Below are 23,657 nucleotides of genomic sequence, written 5' to 3'. Positions count from 1 at the left end.
TAGGAGTGCCACACTGTCAGTGGTCAGTGCTGAGTGAGCGCTGCACTGTCGGAGGGTCAGTGCTGAGGGAGTGGGCACTGTCGGAGAGTCAGTGCTGAGGGAGTGCCTCACTGTCGGAGGGTCAGTGCTGAGGGAGCGCTGTGCTGTTGGAAGTCTCCTCTTTCATGTGAGCCATTTTTCCTAGGTAATTTTTCTCCCTCAGTTATAGAATCATAAAAGTGTACAGCATGGAAACAGACCCTTCGGTCCAACTCGTCCATGCCAACCAGATATCCTAACCGAGTCTAGTCCCATTTGCCAGCACTTGGCCCATATCCCACTAACCCTTCCTATTCATACACCAATCTTGTTGCATTGAGACATGGACTGCTTCAGTAGCTGAAATGTTATGAGTGGTGTTGAACATTGTGGAATTATCAGCAAACATTCACACTTCTGACCTGAAGTTGGAGGGAAGGTCATTGATGAAGCAACTGAAGATGGTTGGACTTCAGACATTACCGTGAGGAACTCCTGCAGTGATGTCCTGAAACTGAGATGACTGACCTCCAACAAATACCTATCCTCCTTTTGCACCTGCAATGGCTTGAACCAGCAGACAGTTCTTATCTTTGATTCCCACTGACTCCAGATTTGCTAGAACTCCTTCGTGGTGAAGTTGGCCAAATGTGACTTGGATGTTAAGGGCAATCACTCTCACCTCCCCTCCCCTCTGGAATTCAGCTCTTTTGTCCATGATTGAACCAAGGCTGTAATAAGGCAGCAGCTGAGAGACCCTGGTGGAACCCAAACTGTGTCAATGAGCAATGGTAAAAACCACACAACACCAGGTTACAGTCCAACATGTTAATCTGAAAACACTAGCTTTCGGAGTACTGCTCCTTCATCAGAATCTGGTATTGTGTGATTTTTGACCTTGTCCAACCCAGTCCAACACTGACACTTCCACATCATGAGCAATATTAAACTTTGTTCTCTCTCCCTCTCCACAGATTCTGCCTGTAAAATGGAACATTGCCAGCAGTATTAGTTTTCCGACTTCCTGTAAACTTGTTTACTTTTTAGCTGAGCTGACACAAGTCTTTTTTTTAATTTAAAACTTACATTTCATAACGAAAGAAAATAACTCGCACAAAAGAAAAAGGAGAAAAGCCTACTTTTTACATTTGCAATAAGATGAAAATTACAGCGCTTTTATGCTCGAGGTGAAGGTGATTTTATTCTTGGCAAATCTGGATTACTTTATGAAAACATGGAGTATGCACTGGCAACTGGAATAAATTGAATAGCATTTTCACAGAGCTAGCGCAACGATGGTGTCCTGAATGGCCTCCTTCTGTGCTGTTTGAATCTATCAGTCTTAAACACATACAGAAAGCATATATATTGTAACTTCTCATTCCAAACACACACAAACTGTCGACTTCGAAAACACACTTGACAGTCTATTCAACGTTCAGGTTGACCGGAGTGAGTTAGTCACGGTAATACTGAACTTGTAATTGTCACACAGGTTAGAATTGCTCATTGATGTGTCACTCTGAAAAACAGATCCAGATTTCTGACCATATTTTCCAGTGCGTACAAGGCAAGAACAGCTTTGGTTATCTCGATGTGTCCACCTTTCAAATCATTCGAAATGGCAAACATGACACGTTTATCCATCTTGATGTCTTCAGACAACTGTGAAAACTAAGAGAAAAGGGAGAAACAGGGTTTTAAAACAATACTTATAAACCAGCCAAACTGATTCTACATCAACATAACATTGACTAACAAGAACAGATCATTTGTCTCCCTGCAAACGGTGCGAAGGTGCGGTGAACAAATTGGCGACCATGTTTCCTATATTACAACAATAACTACATTTCAGTGACCGTTAACTGCTCTGAGGCATCCTGAGGTTGCAAAAATTATATCACACATATTCCATATTTTGGTGTTAGTGGATAAATGTTCACCAGTTTAAAGGGAAGTCCACCAATTAAACAGCTGCTATGTCACCTTTTATATTTATCTTAGTGAGTAGATAGTTTATGGAAGACTCGAGCAGTGAGGCAATATGGGCAGAGGTCAGAAATAGGAATGGTGCAGTAACAATGTTGGGGCTGTACTACAGGCCTCCCAACAGCCAGTGTAAGATAGAGGTACAAATATGGAAACAGGTTATGGAAAGATGTGGAACAACAGGATGGTGGTGATAGGAGATTTTAATTTTCCCAACATTGACTGAGATTCACTTAGTGTTAAAGGATTAGTTGGAGCAGCATTTGTAAACAGGACCCAGGAGAGATTTCTCAAGCAGTATCTAGATAGTCCAACTCGGGAAGGGGCCATCCTGAACCCGGGTGTTGGGGAACGAGCCTGGCCAGGTGGCTGAAGTTTCAGTCGGGGATTACTTTGGGAATAGTGATCACAATTCCATGAGTTTTAGAATACTCATGGACAAAGATGACAGTGGTCCGAAAGAAAGAGTGCTAAATTGGGGGAAGGCCAACTATAGAAAAATTCACCAGAAGCTGGGAAATCTAGATTGGGAGCAGCTATTTGAAGGGAAATCCACATTCAAAAAGAGGGGTGGTGGGGGGTGGGTGGTGCTGTTAAAGAGAGGTTGATTAGAGTACAGGAGAGATATGTTCCTGTGAAAATGAGAGATAGAAATGGCAAGATTAAGGAACCATGGATGACAGGTGAAATTGTGAGACTAGCCAAGAGCATAAAGGAAGCATTCATAAGGTCTGCCGACTGAAGACAGACGCAAGTTTGAAAGAATATTGGGAACGTAGGATCAATCTGAAACGAGGAATTAAGAGGGTTAAAAGGAGTCATGAGATATCTTTACAAAACAGGGTTAAGGAAAATCCCAAAGCCTTTTATTCATATATCAGAAGCAAGAGGATAACCAGAGAAAGGGTTGGCCCAATCAAGGACAAAGGAGGAAAGATATGCATGGAGTCAGAGAAAATGGGTGAGATTCTTAATGAGAACTTTGCATTGGTATTCGCCGAGGAGAAGGACATGGCAGATGTTCAGATTTGGGATAGATGTTTGTTTAAGAGAAAGTGAGGGCTGCAGATGCTGGAGATCAGAGTCGAGAGTATGGTGCTGGAAAAGTGCAGCAGGTCAAGCCGCATCAGAGGAGCAGGAGAATCAATGTTTCAGGCATAAGTCTTTCATCAGGAATGAGGTTTGTAGGCCAAGGGGGCTGAGAGATAACTGGGAGGGATGTGGGCCGCAGGGAAGGTAGCTGAGAATGATATAGCTAGATGAAGGTGCTAGGTCAGAGAGGAGGGTGGAGCGGATAGGTGGGAAGGAAGATGGACAGATGGGACCATTCAAGAGGGCGGTGCCGAGTTGGAAGGTTGGATTTAGGATAAGGTGGGGGAAGGGGAAATGAGGAAACTGGTGAAATCCACATTAATCCTGTGTGGTCAGAGGGTCCCAAGGCAGAAGATGAGGTGTTCTTCCTCCAGGCGTCGGGTGGTAAGGGAGAGGTGATGGAGAAGGACCAGGACCTGCATGTCCTCGGCAGAGTGGGAGGGTGAGTCACAGTGTTTGGCCATGGGGCACTGGGGATGGTTGCTGTGGGTGTCCCGGAGATGTTCTCTTAAGTGCTCTATGAGAATGCGTCCGGTCTCCCTAATGTAGAGGAGACTGCATCGGGAGCAACGGATACAGAAAATGACGGTGGAAGTGCAGGTGAAACTCTGATGGATGTGGAAGGCTCCTTTGGGGCCTTGGACAAAGTTGAGGGTTGAGGTGTGGGCACAAGTTTTGCACTTCCTGCAGTGGCTGGGGAAAGTGCCTGGAATGGGGTGTGTTTTGGTGGAGGACCTGATGGGGCAGTCGTGGAGGGAATGGTCTTTATGGAACACAGATAGGGGTGGGGAGGGAAATCTATCTCTGGTGGTGGAGTCTGTTTGTAGGCGGCAGAAATAGTGGAGGATGATGCAAATGTATCCAGAGGTTAGTGGGTGGGAGGTGAGGACCAGGGGTTCTGTCCTTGTGGTTGTGGTTGGAGGGGTGGGGTTCGGGGCTGGAGGTGAGGGAAGTGGAGGAGATGTGCTGGAGGGCATCATGAACCATGTGGGAGGGGAAATTGTGGTCTTTGAAGGAGGCCATCTGTGTGTTCTGTGGTGGAACTGGTCCTCTTAGGAGCAGATATGGTGCAGGCAGAGGAATTGGGAGTAAGGGATAGCATTTTTACAGGAGATGGTGGTAGGAGGTGTAGTCCAGGTAGCTGTGGGAGTCAGTGGGTTTGTATAAGATGTCTGCATTGAGTCAGTCACTGTTGATGGAGATAGCAAGGTCTAGGAAGGGGAGGGAGATGTCTGAGATAGTCCAGGTGTATTTGAGGTCGGGGTGGAATATGTTGGTGAAATTGATGAATTGTTCAACCTCCTCGTGGGAGCAGGAGGTGGCGCCGATACAGACATCAATGTAGCTGAGGAAGAGGTGGGGAGTGGTGCTGGTGTAACTCTGGAAGATGGACTGTTCTAGGTACCGATGAAGAGGCAGACATAGCTAGAGCCCATACTTAAACTGATCAGAGAGCAACTGCTGTAGAGAGGGAAACTCCGAGAGCTAATTGCCCATCTAACATTTTGGTCTTAAAGAAATAGAAAACCACTCTCTCTGAAAGGTACCTTTTCATCTGAAACATACTCGTTATAAAAAGAAAGACAACAACCCAGGAACATCAGCAGACAGAAGAGTGAAGACACAAGACGACAGCGACTGTGTGGTTTTGAAATTATGTTGATGTAATATTAATAAGTGTTTTATTGGAACAGCATATTGTTATAGAGTTGGAGGCAGATAGTAAGTATTTAAGAGAAAAGGGGGCTTAGACTCTCCCTATAAGTCAGACTGATTAGTCCTGGCAACATCATGCCTGGTAAATCATCTTCGTGGCCTTTCCGGTTTAACTATGTCTTTTCTATAACAGGGTAACCAAAACTGTATATAATATTCCAAGTGCAGCCTCACCAACAACTTATACAACTGTAACAAAAAGTCCCAACTCCTGTACTCAGTGCCTCAACTGATGAAGGCCAGCATGCTAAATGCCTTCTTCGTCACCCTGTCTACCTGTGAGGACACTTTCAACAAACTATGTACTTATACTTCTAGGTCCCTGTGTTCCACAACACTCCTCAGGACCTTACCATCTACTGTATAAGTCCTACCTTGGTTTGACTTTCCAAAGTGCATCACCTCATACTTCTCTGTACTGAATTCCATTCACCAATCCTCAGCCCACTTCCCCACCTGGTCAAGATCCCTCTGTAGTTTTTGATCACCTTCCTAGTTATCAACGATACCTCCTAATTTTGTCCCATCCACAACCTTACTGATCATGCCTTGTACATTCACATCCAGATCATTCACGTATATAACAAATAATACAGATCCCTGCACTGACCCCTGTGACACACCACTAGTCACAGGCCTCCAGTCTGAGAAACAATCTCCAACCATCACCCTCTGTTTCCTACCACTGAGCAAATTTTGAATCCAATTAGCTAGCTCTCCCTGGATCCCATGTGACCTAACCTTCATGGTCAGCATGCTGTACAGGACCTTGTCAAAAGCCTTGCTAAAGTCCATATGGACAACATCCACTGCCCTACCCTCATTTACCTGCTGGATTATCTCTTCGAAAAACTTGAAAAAGTTTGTCAGACATGACTTCCCAGACATGAAATCCACACTGACTAGACCTAATCAGACCTTGACTATCCAAATGTTGATTGACCCCTGTCCCTAAATATCCTCTCCAACAACTTGCCTACCCCGATGTCAGGCTTACTGGCCTGTAGTTCCCTGGCTTGTCTTTGCTACCTTCCTTAAACCATGGAACAGCATTAGCCATCCTCCAGTCTTCCGGAATTTTACCTGTGGCTAAAGATGAAGCAGAAATCTCTGCAAGGACTTCTACAATTTCTTCCCTCATTTCCAACAACATCCGAGGATGGAGTTGATCAGCCCCAAGGGATTTATCTACCTTGATGTGCTTTAAGGCTGCAAACACCCCTTCTCTGGTAATATGTACGTGGTCCAAAACACCATCAATTCCAAGCTTCACAAGTTCCTCACTGAGATTGCCATTCCTTCACTGGCACTGAGCCCTTCCCAACAGTATTGAGAGTTTCCCTTCAGTGGTTCAAAACGGTACCTTACCACCACCTTCCCAAGGGCAATGAGAAGCTGGAGTAAATGCTGGACTCACTAACAATGCCATATCCATGAACAAATGTTAATAGAATGAATACAATGAACCAGATTTTACAAATTAAAATATTCTTGTTACCTTCTCCTGCAGTCTCTTATATTGATAAATGTAAGCTTCGTGACTCTTTGGTATTCCTATTTGGTCAAAATGGGTCCCAATCACAATTCTGTAAAGGTCTGAAAAGAGGTTTGCGATAAGCTTGTGGATATTAAGCTGGGATGGTGACAAAGGTGACATTGTGAAAAGGCAAAAGCAGGGACTTACATTTCTGTCCCACAAGGGCTTGTAATTTACGAAACTCATTTAGTACATCAGCAGAAAGGTTGTCCACGGTCTCCAAATTAAAAACGAATGCAACTCCATGTATTTTATTTTCCTCAGTGACTGGATACTTGCATTCCAAATCAGGATCGAGATCTTTTATCTAAGTCAGAAGAATGAATTAGTTATACTGAAAGCCATGAATGGTATAAATTTGCTGATCTTCAAGGTTGTTGGAAGGGTTCCATCTGTCACACCTCACTGGGGTAACACACTGCAAATCAAGCCCTGTTATTCCAAGAGTTGTCATAAATTGAATGATTTTAAATTTGCAAAATTTCTTCAATCTATCAGTTTATTTTAGTTCTAGGTTCACAGAAAGCTTGGATCAGGTTTCTCTGTGCTTAACAACAATTACACATTACAAAACAACAAATTCCAGCTATTGAGAAATAATTATAATTCATTGACATTTAACTCTCCTAGTTACAACTCCAACCCATTTATAAACTTGCCCCTACAAATACACTGAGACAGACAGACAGATACATATAGAAACAGCATATGTTTTATGGCAGACAGATAAACCGTAAAGGGATATCAACAGCTCCCTGTCCACAGTATCTGCTGAAACGATTCTTATACTGATCAGAATTCTGCTCCTTGACCTCCTCTTTGCTGGATGCTTTCTCTGGTCTGCAGCAGGCACAGGGTGGTTCCTTTATAAAAGGTCTCTGACTCTTTGCTTAATAGTCACAACTGACAGCAACTGAGGAAGATAAAGAGCACTTGTGGTGTCCCTATCTCTGAGTGAGGAGGTCCTGGCTCAAGTCCTACCTGCGTAAGAGGTATGTGATTGCATATCTGAATGGGTTGATTAAAAACATTTTGTTCAGACCTCGAGTTGGTGTTTCCGTAGAGAATAGATGGAGGTCATGATTTGTTACTGCTGCGTTCACTATGTTTCAGTTCCTCTGTCACTGCTTGTTACTCCTCAACTGTTTGTTATGATTCAGTTTGTGGGAGGCGATGTCCTCATGGTATTATCGCTGGGCTGTTAATCAAAGATGAAGAGTGTGGTGCTGGAAAAGCACAGCCAGTCAGGCAGCATCCAAGGTGCAGGAGAAGCAATGTTTCAGCATAAGTCCTTCAACAGCAATTATTCCTGATGAAGGGCTTACACCTTGAACATCAATTCTCCTGCTCCTCGGATGCTGCTGACTAGCTGTGCATTTTCAGCACCACACTTTTTGATTCTGGTCTCCAGCATCTGCAGTCCTCACGTCCCCCCTGTTACTTAGAGAGCCAGGTTCGAATCCTGCCAAGGCAGATGGTGTAATCTGAATTCAATAAATATCTGGAATTAAAAATCTAATTATGAATCCATTGTTGATTGTTGGAAAAACCCATTGGGTTCACCAATACCCTTGAGGGAAGGAACCTGCCATCCTTACCCGGTCTGGCCTAAGTGAGACTCCAGACCCACAGCAATGTGGTTGACACTTAACTGCCCTCTGGGCAATTAGGGATGGGCAATAAATTCAGGTCCGGGACAGCAACCCCCTCATCTCGAGAATGAATAAATGAAAATAGTTACTTTTCTGGAGTGTTCACTTTGTTGCAATTACTCTGTCGCAATATTTTATTCCTCAACTGTTCACTTATATCAATAATTTGGATTTGAGTATGGGAGGTATGGTGAATACGTTTGCAGATGACACCATAATTGGTGGTGTAGTGGACACTGAAGATTATTTCAGAGTACAATGTGACCTCGATCAGATGGACCAATGGGCTAAGGAATGACAGATGGAGTTGAATTTCGATAAATATGAGGTGCCACATTTTATTAAGGGGCAATCCAGGGCAGAGCTTATACACTTAGGATTCTGGGTAATCCAAGATGGAGGACAGGAATAATTTCTGGCTGTAACATCTGCTCCTTTTTTGAGGTATTTTAGCTATTGGTGGTGATTTTCTCAAATTCCAGGAGCAGCAATTACTGTTTTATATGCTGTTACATTGTTTTGGAACTTTGGGGAAAAAAATCAAAGCAACAGCAGTTTAAAAAGGGAGAAGAACAGACAAAGGAAGCACATGATGAGGTCATTGCAAGAGAGACAGAGACAGAGAGAAAGAAAGAAACTGACACCGCAGTTACTGCCTTTGCTGTTTGAACTCATGTATCGCTGGACATCGGAGTGCGTCTGGGAAAATGAACAAACAGTGAAATTCGCAACTGATCTTGGAGAAATTGTTTGGGTGAAGTTCACAGCACAGAATCAGATAAGTTAATTGTTTTAAGTGGCCTACAGAAAGTCTGCAGTAGTGAGTAGGGTGGGTTCTTTCTTGATTATGTTTTTTGAGATATGCCTCTTGATTAAACTTAAAATATAAGCCATAACTATTAATCTAACCTGGGGCAGTGTTTTGTAGAGGAATAAGACGGTGTTATTTTCTGGGTCTGTAGATTGTGAAGTAGCAAAAATGGCCTTTAGTACAGTAAAATGTGCTTCTTGTCAGATGTGGGAGTTTAAAGAGAGTTTAAGGGTTCCTGTGGATAATATCTGCAATAAATGCTGTTGGTTGTAAATCTTATCAGATCAAATAGATCAGTTAGAGAGACAGTTAGAAGCAATAAGGAATTTGCAACAGCTACAGTATGTGATGGATGGCAGTTATAGGAAGAGGGTGGGAAGTTAGAAATACAGTCACATAGATGGCTTAACTCCAGGAAAGGTAAAAGAGTAGGCACATAATGCAGGAGCGTTCTGTGGCTATACCCATTTCAAACAAGTATGCTGTTTTGGAAAATGTACGGGGTGATGGATTCTCAGGGGAACGTAGCACGAACAGCCAAGTTTCTGGTATTGAGACTGGCTCTAATGCAACGAGGGGTACGCCGGGTTCCAAGAGCTCAATTGTGTTAGGGGATTCTGTAGTCCGAGGTACAAACAGATGTTTCTATGGCCAGCAGCGAAAAATCAGAATGGTGTGTTGCTTCCCTGGTGCCAGGATCAAGGATGCCTCAGAGAGGGTGCAGAATGTTCTCAAGGGGGAGAGGGGCCAGCAGGAGGTCATTGTCCACATTGGAACCAATGACATTGGAAGGGAAAAGGTTGAGATTCTGAAGGGAGATTACAGAGAGTTAGGCAGAAGTTTAAAAAGGTCCTCGAGATTAGTAATATCTGGATTACTCCCAGTGCTACGAGCTAATGTGGGCAGGAATAGGAGGATAGAGCAGATGAATGCATGGCTGAGGAGCTGGTACATGGGAGAAGGATTCACATTTTTGGATCATTGGAATTATCGGGACCCAGGGAGATGGTGAGGAAAGAGATTAATCTGAGACTGGTACAGTTGAGAACAGAAGAGAGTCAAACAGTCAGGGACAAGATAGGACTAATAAATTAAACTGCATTTATTTCAATGCAAGGGGCCTCACGGGGAAGGTAGGTGAACTCAGGGCATGGTTAGGAACATAGGACGGGGATATCATAGCAATTACAGAAACATGGCTCAGGGATGGGCAGGACTGGCAGCTTAATGTTCCAGGATACAAATGCTACAGGAAGGACAGAAAGGGAGGCAAGAGAGGAGGGGAGTGGTGTTTTTGATAAGAGATAGCATGACAGCTGTGCTGAGGGAGGATATTCCTGGAAATACATCCAGGGAGGTTATTTGGGTGGAACTGAGACATAAGAAAGGGATGATCACCTTATTGGGATTGTATTATAGACCCCCTAATAGTCAGAGGGAATTGAGAAACAAACTTGTAAGGAGATTTCCGTTATCTGTAAGAATAATACGGTGGCTATGGTAAGGGATTTTAACTTTCCAAACATAGACTGGGACTGCCAGACTGTTAAGGGTTTGATGGAGAGGAATTTTTTAAGTGTGTATAAGACAATTTTCTAAGTCAGTATGTGAATGTACCTACTAGAGAAGGTGCAAAACCTGACCTACTCTTGGGAAATAAGGCAGGGCAGGTGACTGAGGTGTCAGTGGGGAAGCACTTTGGGGCTAGCATCCATAATTCTAAGGCTGGTAGGTACAGGGAATACTGAATGACTAAAGAAATTGAGGATTTGATTAAAAAAAAAAGGAAGCATATGTTCGGTATAGACAGGATAGATCAAGTGAATCCTTAGAAGAGTATAAAGGAAGGAGGAGTATACTTAAAAGGGAAATCAGGCGGGCAAAAAGGGGACATGAGATAGCTTTGGCAAATAGAATTAAGAAGAATCCAAAGGGTTTTTACAAATACGTTAAGGACAAAGGGATAACTAGGGAGAAAATTGGGCCCCTTAATGATCAGCAAGGCGGCCTTTGTGTGGAGCCGCAGAAAATGGGGGAGATACTAAACGAGTATTTTGCATCAGTATTTACTGTGGAAAAGGATATGGAAGATATAGAATGTAAGGAAATAGATGGTGACATCTCAAAAAATGTCCATATTCCAGAGAAGGAAGTGCTGGATGCCTTGAAATGCATAAAGGTGGATCAATTCCCAGGACCTGATCAGGTGTACCCTAGAACTCTGTGGGAAGCTAGAGAAGTGATTGCTGGGTCTCTTGCTGAGATATTTGTATCATCAAGTCACAGGTGAGGTTCCAGAAGACTGGAGGTTGGCTAATGTGGTGCCACTGTTTAAGAAGGGTGGTAAGGACAAGCCAGGGAACTATAGACTAGTGAGCCTGACCTCGGTGGTGGGCAAGTTGTTGGAGGGAATCCTGAGGGACAGAATGTATATGTATTGGAAAGGCAAGGACTGATTAGGGATAGTCAATATGGCTTTGTGTGTGGGAAATCATGTCTCACAAACGTGATTGAGTTTTTTTGAAGTAACAAAGATGATTGATGAGGGTAGTGAGGTAGATATGATCTATATGGACTTTAGTCAAGGTTCCCCATGGGAGACTGATTAGCAAGGTTAGATGTCACGGAATACAGGGAAAACTAGCCATTTGGATACAGAACTAACTCAAAGGTAGAAGACAGAAGGTAGTGGTGGAGGGTTGTTTTTCAGACTGGAGGCCTGTGACCAGTGAAGTGCCACAAGGATCGGTGCTGGGTCCTCTACCTTTTGTCATTTACATAAATGATTTGGATGTGAACATAAGAGGTTCAGTTAGTAAGTTTGCAGATGAAGAGGGTTACCTCAGATTAAAACAGGATCTTGACCAGATGGGCCAATGGGCTGAAAGGTGGCAGACGGAGCTTAATTCAGATAAACGTGAGGTGCTGCATTTTAGGATAGCAAATCTTAGCAGGACTTATACACTTAATGGTAAGGTCCTCAGCAGTGTTGCTGAACAAAGAGACCTTGGAGTGCAGGTTCATAGCTCCTTGAAAGTAGAGTCGCAGGTCGATAGGATAGTGAAGAAGGCATTTGGTACGCTTTCCTTTATTGGTCATAGTATTGAGTACAGGAATTGGGAGGCCATATTGCAGCTGTACAGGACATTGGTTAGGCCACTGATGGAATATTGCGTGCAATTCTGGTCTTCCTCCTATCGGAAGGATGTTGTAAAACTAGGAAGGGTTCAGAAAAGATTTACATGGATGTTGCCAGAGTTGGAGGATTTGAGATATAGGGAGAGACTGAACAGGCTGGGGCTGTTTTCCCTGGAGTGTCAGAAGCTGAGGGATGACCTTATAGAGGTTTACAAAATTATGAGGGGCATGGATAGGATAAATAGACAAAGTCTGTACCCAGGGGTGGGGGAGCCCAGAACTAGAGGGCATAGGTCTCGGGTGAGAGGGGAAAGATATAGGAGAGACCTAAGGGGCAACGTTTTCACACAGAGGGTGGTGTGTGTATAGAATGAGCTGCCAGAGGAAGTGGTGGAGGCTTGTACAGTTGCAACATTTAAAAGGCATCTGGGTGGGTATATGAATACAAACAATTTGGAGGGATAGGGGCCAAATGCTGGCAAAAGGGAATAGATAAGGTTATGAAATCTGGTGGGACCGAAGGGTCTGTTTCCCTGCTATACATCTCTATAATTCTAAGTAAGGCAGAGAGAGAATTACAAAAATATTGACATGAAATGGTGTTGGACACAAACCAAATGACTGGAATAACATAATAGGTACAAGAGTTGCATGCTGAGGGTCTAACCAAAGTAACAAATAATCCAAAACTGTGCAAACTAATCAAGGTAGAGAGATCATAAATTGCAATTTATCAAGGTGCTGATATCAAACCAGGGCAGTAAGGAAGAGTTTACAGATACAGAACAGTATGGGGGCATTGTTGGACGGGGGTTGGGCGGCGGTGTTGTACGGGGTTGGGGACGGTGTTGGAGGGGTTTGGGGGTCGGTGTTGGACAGGGTTTGGGGGTCAGCGTTGGACAGGGGTTGCGGGGGCGGTGTTGGACAGGGGTTAGTGGGCAGTGTTGGACAGGGTTTGAGAGGGGCGGTGTTGGACGGGGCGGTGTTGGACAGGTGTTCGGGGCAGTGTTGGACAGGGGTTGGGGGCAGTGCTGGACAGGGTTTGGGGGGGGCGCTGTTGGACGGATTTTGGCAGGCAGTGTTGGACAGGGGTTGCGGGGCGGTGTTGGACAGGGGTTGGTGGGCAGTGTTGGACAGGGGTTGGGGGAGCGGTGTTGGACGGGGCTTGCGGGGTGGGGTTGGGGGGCGGTGTTGGACGGGGGTTGGGAAGCGGTGTTGGACGGGGGTTGGGGGGCGGTGTTGGACGGGGTTGGGGTCGGTGTTGGATGGGTTAGGGGTCGGTGTTGGATGGGGTTGGGAAGTGGTGTTGGACGGGGTTGGGAGGGGCGGTGTTGGACAGGGTTAGAGGGTGGTGTTGGACGGGGTTAGGGGCATGTTCTTCGGGGTTGGGGGACGGTGTTGTACATGGTTGGGGACGGTGTTGGACATGGTTGGGGGTCGGTGATGGATGGGGTTGGGGAGGGCGGTGTTGGACGGGGTTGGGGGGCGGTGTTGCGGTTGGGGGGCGGTGTTGTTTGGGGTTGGGGGGGCGGTGTTGGACAGCGTTGGGGGCGTGGTGTTGGATGGGGTTGGGGAGGCGGTGTTGGACGGGGTTGGGGGGGCGATGTTGGACAGGGTTGGGGGATCAGTGTTGGACAGGGTTGGGGGCAGTTTTGGATGGGGTTGGGGGAGGCGATGTTGGACAGGGTTGGGGGGGCAGTGTTGGATGGGGTTTGTGGCGGTGTTGGAGGCAGTGTTGGATGGAGTTTGGGGGGTGGGTTGGGGGGGCGGAGAGGGTTGGGTTCGGGGGTGGGTCGGGAGTGTCAGGCTGGGTGATGGAAAGGGATGAGGGAGCAGGAGGAGGGCAAGTATGGGGCAGACAGGGTTGGGGGGATGCACATGGGTGGAGGGGATTGGAAAGGGTTGTGGGGGTTGGACAGGGTTGGTTGGACGTACAGGGTTGGGGGGGTTGGACAGGATGGGGGGGTTGGACAGGATGGGGGGGGTTGGACAGGGTTGGGGGATGGTCAGGGTTGGGGGAATGGTTAGGGCTGGGGGGACAGATAGGGTTGGGGGAATGGTCAGGGCTGGGGAGACAGATAGGGTTGGGGGAACAGACAGGGTTGGCGGAGACGGACAGGCTTGGGGGGGACAGACAGGCTTGGGGGGGACACAGACAGGCTTGGGGGGGGACAGACAGGCTTGGGGGGGGACAGACAGGCTTGGGGGGGGACAGACAGGCTTGGGGGGGACAGACAGGGTTAGGGGTCGGGCAGGATTGAGGAGTGGGTAGGGCCTTGTGTGCTCTGTGCTGCTGCCTAAACTCCCGAACAGGGAGCAGACATTACAGAAAACTCTTCAGTCCCAGAGGAAAGGCATTGAATCGATTAACCGAATAATCAATTCTCCGAACGAAATAGTGCCCGTCCATCTCATTTGGATAATCGAGGTTCCTCTGTATCTCTAAAGGTACACTGCACGGCTACTGAATATTCTTGAGACAAGTAAATGACTGAGAAGGAATTCTGAGAATAAAAGATTTACAGAGAAAACATCTCCAACAGCAGAATCAACAGAGAGGACAAGGAGCACTCCAGAGGATCCATTCTGTCTGAATTTGAGAAACTAAGTTTTAATTTATTGTTCTTATTAATTAGATTTATATAAGCGGGACCTATTGTTATTGAAACACATGCCAAAATAATTTAATTCAGTTAGAGGATAGGTAGTAGTTCGGGAGGAATTGTTCGGATTCGGAGGAATTCTGTTAATTTGTTCACTGTTGGAGTTTGATAACTAAATCGTTACTTGTTAATTATAGAATTAGTGAAAGGTTTTCATTTCATTTAACCACTCCTTTATAACACATTGGGGTGAGGGGTGAGAAGTAGGTTATACTCCTTGTCACACTTCTTTATCAGATTCTGAGGCGAGGTGATCCCCTCTGAGTGTTTTGATTTTAACTGTCAGAGGGATGTTGACCTCCCCTTTGGAACAATACCAACAACTGCCAATTTTCAGACGCTATCCGACAACTCATCCGTTTCATCAGTGACTACAACATCTTCCGTTTCGACAACCAGTTCTTTATCCAGACACAAGGAGTGTCCAAAGGGACCAAACGCACATCCTAATATGCCACCATTGTTATACACAGGTTCGAGCAAGACATCTTTGCTATGCAGTACCTCCAACCACCGCTACACACCAGGTACATCCATGATATTTGCTTCCTTTGGTCTCATGGTGAGGATTCACTAAAATAACTGACACAACGATATCAATAAGTTTCATCTCACCATCAGACTTACCATGGACTGCTCTTCCGAATCAGTCTCGTTCTTGGACAGACAAATTTCCATCACCATGGACACCTCAGTACCTCACTCCATCGCAAGCCCATGCATAACCTCACGATGCTGCACTTCTCTAGCTTTCACACAAAACATATTAAAACAGCCATCCACGACGGACAAGCCCTGCCCAGGCACCAGATCTGCTCAGATGAGGACAAATGCAACGGACACCTAAAGTCTTCGAAGCACACCCCCATAACAAAGAGATACATTGCTCAACTCATCGATTGTCAGTTTTGATGTGCCACAGTGAAAAACCACAACATACTCCTCAGAAAACAGACACAGGATTGATAGAGTGTCCTTCATCATCCAGTACTTCCCCAGAACAGAGAGGCTACGCCATGTCCTTCACAGCCTTCAACACGTCACTGATGACAACAAGCATCTCAGCTTCCACTTCTCGCCTTCAAACAACCACCGAACCTTAAACAGACCATCATTCACAGCAAAGATGTGCAGGTCAGGTAAATTGGCCATGTTAAATTGCCAATACTGTTCAGTGCATTAGTCAAAGGGAAATATAAGGTAGGGGAATAGGTCTGGGTGGGTTACTCTTCGGAGAGATGGTGCGGACTTGTTGGGCCGAAGGGCCTGTTTCCACACTGTAGAGAATCTAATCAAACTGCCCAGCTTTCAGGACAGCATTAACCACAACACCACACAACCCTGACACAGTACCCTCTGCAAGACATGTCAGATCATCGATGTGGATACTACCATCACATGTGGGAACGCCACCCACCACATATATGGCAAATGCTCATGTGATTCAGCCAATGTTGTCTACCTCACACGCTGCAGGCAAGGATGTCCCAAGGCATGGTATATTGGTGAGAGCAGGCAGACGCTATGGTAACGGATGAATGAACACTGTGCAGCAATGGCCCAATCAGGAATGTTCCCTTCCAGCCAGGGACCACTTCAGTGCTCAAGGACAGTCAGCCTCCGATCTTCAGGTAAGTGTCCTCCAAGGCTAACTTCGAGGTACACAACACAGAATCACCCAGCAGAAACTGATAGCCAAGTTCTGTACTCATGAAGAAGGCCTTGGGTTCATGTCGCGCTATGTGTGACCCCACCATACTGTTCTGTATCTGTAAAATCTTCCTTACTGTCCTGTTTTGACATCACCACCTTAATAACTTGTTATGATCTCTCAATCTTAATTAGTGTGTCCAGCTTTGGATTACTTGTTACTTTGGTTAGACTCTTATACCAAGCATGTTATTCCAGCTGCTTGGTTGTCTAAAGCATCACCTTTTATTTGTATTTCGTTATAATTATCTCTCAGCCTTATTTAATCAGATTATGCTGGATTAGTTGTGCTGGAAGAGCACAGCAGTTCAGGTAACATCCAACGAGCAGCGAAATCGACGTTTCAGGCAAAAGCCCTTCATCAGGAATAAAGGCAGTGAGCCTGAAGCATGGAGAGATAAGCTAGAGGAGGATGGGGGTGGGGAGAGAGTAGCATAGAGTACAGTGGGTGAGTGGGGGAGGATATGAAGGTGATAGGTCAAGGAGGAGAGGGTGGAATGGATAGGTAGAAAAGGAGATAGGCAGATTCAACAAGTCCGGACAAGTCAAGAAGACAGTGCTGAGCTGGAAGTTTGAAACTAGGATGAGGTGGGGGAAGGGGAAATGAGGAAGCTGTTGAAGTCCACATTGATGCCCTGGGGTTGAAGTGTTCGAGGTGGAAGATGAGGCGTTCTTCCTCCAGGCGTCTGGTGGTAGGGAGTGGCGGTGAAGGAGGCCCAGGACCTCCATGTCCTCGGCAGAGTGGGAGGGGGAGTTGAAATGTTGGGCCACGGAGCGGTTTGGTTGATTGGTGCGGGTGTCTCGGAGATGTTCCCTAAAGCGCTCTGCTAGGAGGCACCCAGTCTCCCCAATGTAGAGGAGACCACATCGGGAGCAACGGATACAATAAATGATATTAGTGGATGTGCAGGTAAAACTTTGATGGATGTGGAAGGCTCCTTTAGGGCCTTGGATAGAGGTGAGGGAGGAGGTGTGGGCCAAAAGCTTGTGATCTCCAATAAACTTGTTGATCTATAACTTGGTGTCGTGTGATTTCTGACATTGTCCACCCCAGTCCAACACCAGCACTTCCATATCATAACATTCAGCAAATGTAGAGACGTGACATTCTGTGCCATTGCTAAGTGTCGTTAATAAATAATGACAATTTCTATACTTTCTATAACTTACACACTTTATTTAAATGACTATTTACCACAAAAAGATCAATTCTAATCACAATCCTTCCATTCTTCTTAACCCCGAGTCTACTTTCATTTACTTGTGGGTTCCAGGGAGAAAGGAAAGATGAGCATTTACAATGTGCTGTTCATCATGACAGAATCTTCCAAAGCACTTTCCTGCCAATGGAATGCTGTTCCTTTTGAAATGGGAAACACAGCCAATAATTTTCACACATCAAGCTCCCGCTAACAATTGGGTAATAACCCAGAGAATCTGTTTTTGTCAGGGTTACTGAGCAATAAATATTGGACCAAGCATTAGGGCTAACACCTCTCCTTTACTTCAGAGCAGTGCTGACACCATCTATTCCGCACACCTGAAGAGATAAACTCTGTTTATTGTCTTTCAACATGCCTTAGGTTCAAGTTCAAGAGTGGGGCTTCAATTCAGAAATTTCTCACTCAGAGACTGGTCACACTGGAAATTATTTCATGTAAAAGTTGTTACTTTCTCTCAGATACATTTTTATTAAAATGTCTATTGAGATTCTCTAAAATAGCACCAAACAAAAATGCAAAATGCTCATGTAGACCCACCTTGGTTCCTGGTGGTAATCTACCATCCAGGATCATAGTTAAGATTTTTTCGGCGTTTTTTTCATAATCTTTTGAAGACAAACCAGGTGCATCCCAAAACCTGAACTTTAATGTCTCCGGCGTGAAGCTCCACAACTGTAAAATCATATTTAAAAGTAACAGCATATCCATAACACCTTGCAGAACATCAGAACACCCAAAGCATCATGACTGAGAATGAAGACTGAAGCATCAGCACTGTGGTCAAGTTAGAAATCCAGAGGTAATTTTTCACAGCAAGATTAGAAGATTATTTCTGTGATGATGATCAGAAAGTCTCCATGAAAAGCGGTAAATAAAAGATAAATCTCACGATAAAACACAGGTGCTCCTTCCAACAGAGAGGGGAAAGTTACCTCATGGAAACAGCTTAGGTGAAAGGCAACACCACTAATAGTGTGACACTCCCTCAGTACTGACCCTCCGACAGTGCGGCACTCCCTCTGCACTGACCCTCCGATAGTGTGGCACTCCCTCAGCACTGACCCTCCGACAGTGCGGCGCTCCCTCAGCACTGACCCTCCGACAGTGCGGCACTCCCTCAGCACTGACCCCTCCAACAGTGAGGCGCTCCCTCAGCACTGACCCTCCGACAGTGCGGCACTCCCTCAGCACTGACCCTCCGACAGTGTGGCACTCCCTCAGCACTGACCCTCCAACATTGCGGTGCTCCCTCAGCACTAACATCTGACAGTGCGATACTCCCTCAGCACTGACCCTCCAACAGTGCAGCACTCCCTCAGCACTGACCCTCCGACAATGCGGCGCTCCCTCAGCACTGACCCTCCGACAGTGCAGCACTCCCTCAGCACTGACCCTCCGACAGTGCGGCGCTCCCTCAGCATTGACCCTCCGACAGTGCGGCGCTCCCTCAGCATTGACCCTCCGACAGTGCGGCGCTCCCTCAGCACTGACCCTCCGACAGTGCGGCGCTCCCTCAGCACTGACCCTCCGACAGTGCGGTGCTCCCTCAGCACTGACCCTCCGACAGTGCGGCACTCCCTCAGCACTGACCCTCCGACAGTGCCGCACTCCCTCAGCACTGACCCTCCAACAGTGCCCACTCCCTCAGCACTGACCCTCAGACAGTGCCCACTCCCTCAGCAGTGACCCTCCAACAGTGCGGCCCTCCCATATTGGGTCTGTTAGTATAAGTATTCAGTCACCAATCACCAATGTCCTGTACGGAGGGATATCTTACCAGGTGTGCCCCAGACTAAGATGGTTAGTTCAGAACAAATCTGTGAGGAAACCACTTTGTCCGGATGCCCATTTACTAACGTTCACCTTCTGCAAATTAATAGATAAAACAGGAAAGGGTACCTCGGGTGTAAAAGACCGATCGCTGCTGCTCCATGGGGCAATGTTTGCCGTCCTTCCTTCTCGGTCCAGAGCGGAGAAGAATGTGTTAATGGTGGATGATTTACCAGCTCCCACCAATCCAAACAGCAAGATGTTTAAATAACCCCCCACACATTCTCTGGGAGGATTGTACGAGCGCAGGTAGCTCCTCAGCGACTCCAGATTCCTGTCAAACCCAGAAAGAAGGAGAAGAGTGAGATCTCATGGTGAAATAAAGGGTTCTGTCTCACGGTGACTGGCCCAAAAACTCACTTCCTGATCAAGGCCACTCACCGCTGGTCAATAATTGGGTCGTGAACAGCATCTTCCTTCGAATAAGCTGAGACAAGAAGCAAAGATAATAAATTACTTGTTTTAAAATATGAGAGTATTTTGAGATTACGAAGGATCGCAGAAGCAATATAAGGTTTTAATCTTACAGTTTCCCATCTCCGGCCTCCCTGCGCAGTTCAAACCCAGGAACTGATGAAAGTGAAACTAAGTGTCTCAGCTTTGGAAATCCCCGAATCGGCTCAGCGCTGGGGTGGGTCCCGGAAACAAACCGCCTGCTGTGTCTCAGTGAGACAACAACACCCTAAATAGAAATCTCAGGCCAGGGGACAGATCTCAGGGATGTCACCGATCCATTCCCCCGCCCCCCAGGGTCACACTGAGAATGGGATGGAGGTGTACACTCCAGTACCATTTTACTTCAACTAAAATCTCCATCCTCCCCCGCAACCCTCTGAAATATCCAGCTCTTTCTCCAACACTCATCAAATTGTTCAATATTCTGAATAATTCCTGCTAATTATTCCATCGGATGGATTGAAATCCAGCCTGAGTGACAGTGGGCAACATCCTTGTCAATCTTTTCTGAGCCCTTTCAAGTTTCACGACACCCTATAACAGCATTGCACGCGATATTCCAAAAGTGGCCTAACCAGTATCCTATACAAACTTCTATGGGTCAACCAATTCTGGATCCAGACAGACAGGTTTCCCTGTATCCCATGACAGTGTATTGCTGGAAAAGCACAGCAGATCAGGCAACATCCGAGGAGCAGGAAAGTCGACGTTTTGGGCTGGACCTCTTCTTCAGGAATCTGAAGAGGGCCATTCCTGAAGAAGGATGCCGGCCTGAAACGTCGATTTTCCTGCTCCTCAGATGCTGCCTGATCTGCTGTGCTTTTCCAGCAACATACTCTCAACTCTGATCTCCAGCATCTGAAGATCTCACTGTCTCCTTTTCCTGTATCCCATGCCTCCTTACTTTCTAAATGAGCCTACCATGGGGAAGCCTCGCTAAATTCCATGTACACCACATCCACTGCTCTATCTTCATCAACATGCTTTGTCACATCCTCAAAGAATTCAATAAGGTTTGCAAGGCATGACCTGCTCCTCACAAAGCGATGATGACTATTTCTAATCAAACTATGGTTTTCCAAGTAATCATAAATCCTATCTCTCAGAATCCTCTCCAGTACTTTGCCCATCACAGATGTAAGACTGACTCTCTGTAATTCCCAGGATTATCCCTATTCCCTTTCTTGAACAAGGGAATAATACTTGCCACCCTCCAATGATCTGGCACCACTCCAGTGGACAGCGAGGATGCAAAGATCATCACCAAAGGCACAGCAATCTCTTCCCTCGCTTCCTGTAGAAACCCAGGGTATATCCCATCTGGCCCAGGGGATTTATCTATCCTTACATTTTTCAAAATCTTCAGCACACCTTCCTTAATATCATCAACCTGTTCGAGCATAGCAGTCCATTTCACGCTGTCCTCAGCAACACTACTGAGAAGGTCTCTCGCAGTAGTGAATACTGAATCCAAGTATTCATTAAGGACCTCCCATACTTCCTCCGACACCAGGCGCAAGTTCCCTCCACTATCCCTGATTGGTCCTACCTTCACACTGGTCATCCTCTTGTTCCTCGCATAAGTGTAGAATGCGTTGGGATTTTCCTTAATCCTATCCGCTAAAGCTTTTTCATGCCTCCTTCAAGCTGTCCAATGTCCATTCTTCAGTTCCTTCCTGGCTACCTAATAGCGTTGTAATTCCCCCTCCCCCAAATAAATCATGAACCATACCATCTACTCCTACCTCTTTCCATGAGTATAGTAAAGGTCAGGGAGTTGTGATCACTATCACTGAAATACTCTCCCAGTGAGAGATCTGACACCTGGCAGAGGTTCCAATCAATATTAGGGAAATTGAAGTCACCCATGACAACAACCCTGTTACTTAGAGTCATAGAGATATACAGCATAGAAACAGACTCTTCAGTCTGCACCTTTCCAAAAACTGCCACCCAGTGTGCTCCTCTGTCTCTCTGTTGCTGTTGGGGATCCTGTAGAAAACTCCCAATAAAGTGACTGCTCCTTAAAACACTCAATCAAGCCTGCGAGATATAATTTTCCACTCAAAAGGCCGTAAAATACATGTAAATCTTGATTTTCCTCCAACAGCTTTCTCACCATCAATGTCAGGTTCACCGGCCTAAAGTTCCCTGGCTTGTCCTTATCATTTTTCTTAAATAAGGGCACCATGTTAGCGAACTTCCAGTCTTCTGGCACCTCACCTATGACTATCGATGATACAAATATCTCAGCAAGGGGCCTAGCAATCACTTCCCTAGCTCCCCATAGAGTCCCAGGGTCCACCTGATCAGATCTGGAGGATTTATCCACTTTTATGTATTTTAGGATGTCTAGAACCTCCTCCTCTGTAATATGGACATTTTTCAAGATATCGGTATTTCTTTCCCACATTCTCTTTCTTCCATATCCTTCTCTACAGGAAGCACTGATGCAAAATATTAATTTGGTATTTCTCCCATCACCTGCAGTTCCACACAAAGGCTGCCATGCTGTTCTTTAAGAGACCCTATTCTCTCCCTAGTCCTCTATTACTCTTACTATATTTATAGAATCCCTTTGGATTCTCCTTAACCCTATTTGCCAAAGCGATCTTATGTTCCCTTTTCTCCCTCCTGATTTCCCTCTTAAGTATACCCCTACTGCTTTCTAAGGATTCACTTGATTTCTGCTGTCTACTTGACATATGCTTCATTCGAATCTTAAACAAAATCTCAATTTCTCTAATCATCCAGCATTCCCTACATCTACCAGTCTTTCCTTTCACCTAACAGGAATATACTGTCTCTGGACTCTCGTTATCTCATTTCTGAAGGCCTCCCATTTTCCAGCCGTCCCTTTACCTGTGAACATCTGCCCCCATCAGCTTTTGAAAGTTCTTGCCTAATACTGTCAAAATTAGCCTTCCTCCATTTCAGAATTTCAACTTTTAGATCCTATCTATCTTTTTCCATCACTATTTTAAAACTAATAGGATTCTGGCCCAAAGTGCTCTCCCCACTGACACCTCAGTCACCCACCCTGCCTTATTTCCCAAGAGTAGGTCAAGTTTTGCACCGTCTCTTGTAGATACATCCACATACTGAATCAGAAAATTTTCTTGTACACCCATAACAAATTCCTCTCCATCCAAACCCTTAACACTATCGCAGTCCCAGTCTATGTTTGGAAAGTTAAAATTCCCTACCATAACCACTCTATTATTTTTATATATAACTAAGATTTGTAGCTCAGGTTGAGGTTCTGGATGTAGGTTTGCTTGCTGAGCTGGAAGGTTCATTATCAGACGTTTCATCACCATACATGGTAACATCTTCAGTGGTCCTTTGGACAAAGATTCATCTGGAGGCTCAATGAAGATGTTACCTAGTATAGTGATGAAACGTCTGAAAATGAACCTTCCAGCTCAGTGAACAAACCTACATCCATAACTAAGATCTCCTTACAAATTTGTTTCTCAGTTTCCCACTGAGTACTGGGGACTCTGTAGTACAACCCCAATAAGATGATCATCCCTTTCTTTTTTCTCAGCTTCACCCAAATAACATCCCTGGTTATATTCTCAGGAATTTCCTGCCTAAGTACAGATGTAATGTTATCCCCAATCAAAAACACTACTCTCCCTTCTCTCTATCCTTCCTATAGCATCTATACTCTGGAACATTAAGCTGCCAGTTCTGTCCATTCCTGAGCCACGTTTCTGTAATTGCTATTATATCCCAGTCCCATGTTCCTAACCGTGTGCTGAGTTCATCTGCCTTCCCTGTTAGGCCCCTTACTTTGAAGTAAATGCTGTTTAATTT

The 23,657-nt window shown here is 45.6% G+C and overlaps 1 protein-coding gene across 1 annotated transcript; it reads right to left on the bottom strand.

Moving 5' to 3' along the window:
- Positions 1–1,192: 1,192 nt before the first annotated feature.
- On the bottom strand, positions 1,193–20,021 carry LOC140458854 (interferon-induced protein 44-like). The gene is made up of 7 exons (XM_072553544.1): positions 19,907–20,021; positions 19,761–19,806; positions 19,449–19,653; positions 18,087–18,221; positions 6,500–6,659; positions 6,314–6,411; positions 1,193–1,692 (listed from the first exon to the last, which is right to left on the bottom strand). Exons 1-7 carry the CDS (start codon positions 19,914–19,916, stop codon positions 1,525–1,527), a joined length of 822 nt encoding a protein of 273 aa, XP_072409645.1. The 5' UTR covers positions 19,917–20,021; the 3' UTR covers positions 1,193–1,524.
- Positions 20,022–23,657: the final 3,636 nt, after the last annotated feature.

This window comes from Chiloscyllium punctatum, chromosome 34 (assembly GCF_047496795.1).
Source record: "Chiloscyllium punctatum isolate Juve2018m chromosome 34, sChiPun1.3, whole genome shotgun sequence".
In the NCBI taxonomy this organism is placed as follows: domain Eukaryota; kingdom Metazoa; phylum Chordata; class Chondrichthyes; order Orectolobiformes; family Hemiscylliidae; genus Chiloscyllium; species Chiloscyllium punctatum.
This window is presented reverse-complemented; position numbering and strand designations above follow the sequence as displayed.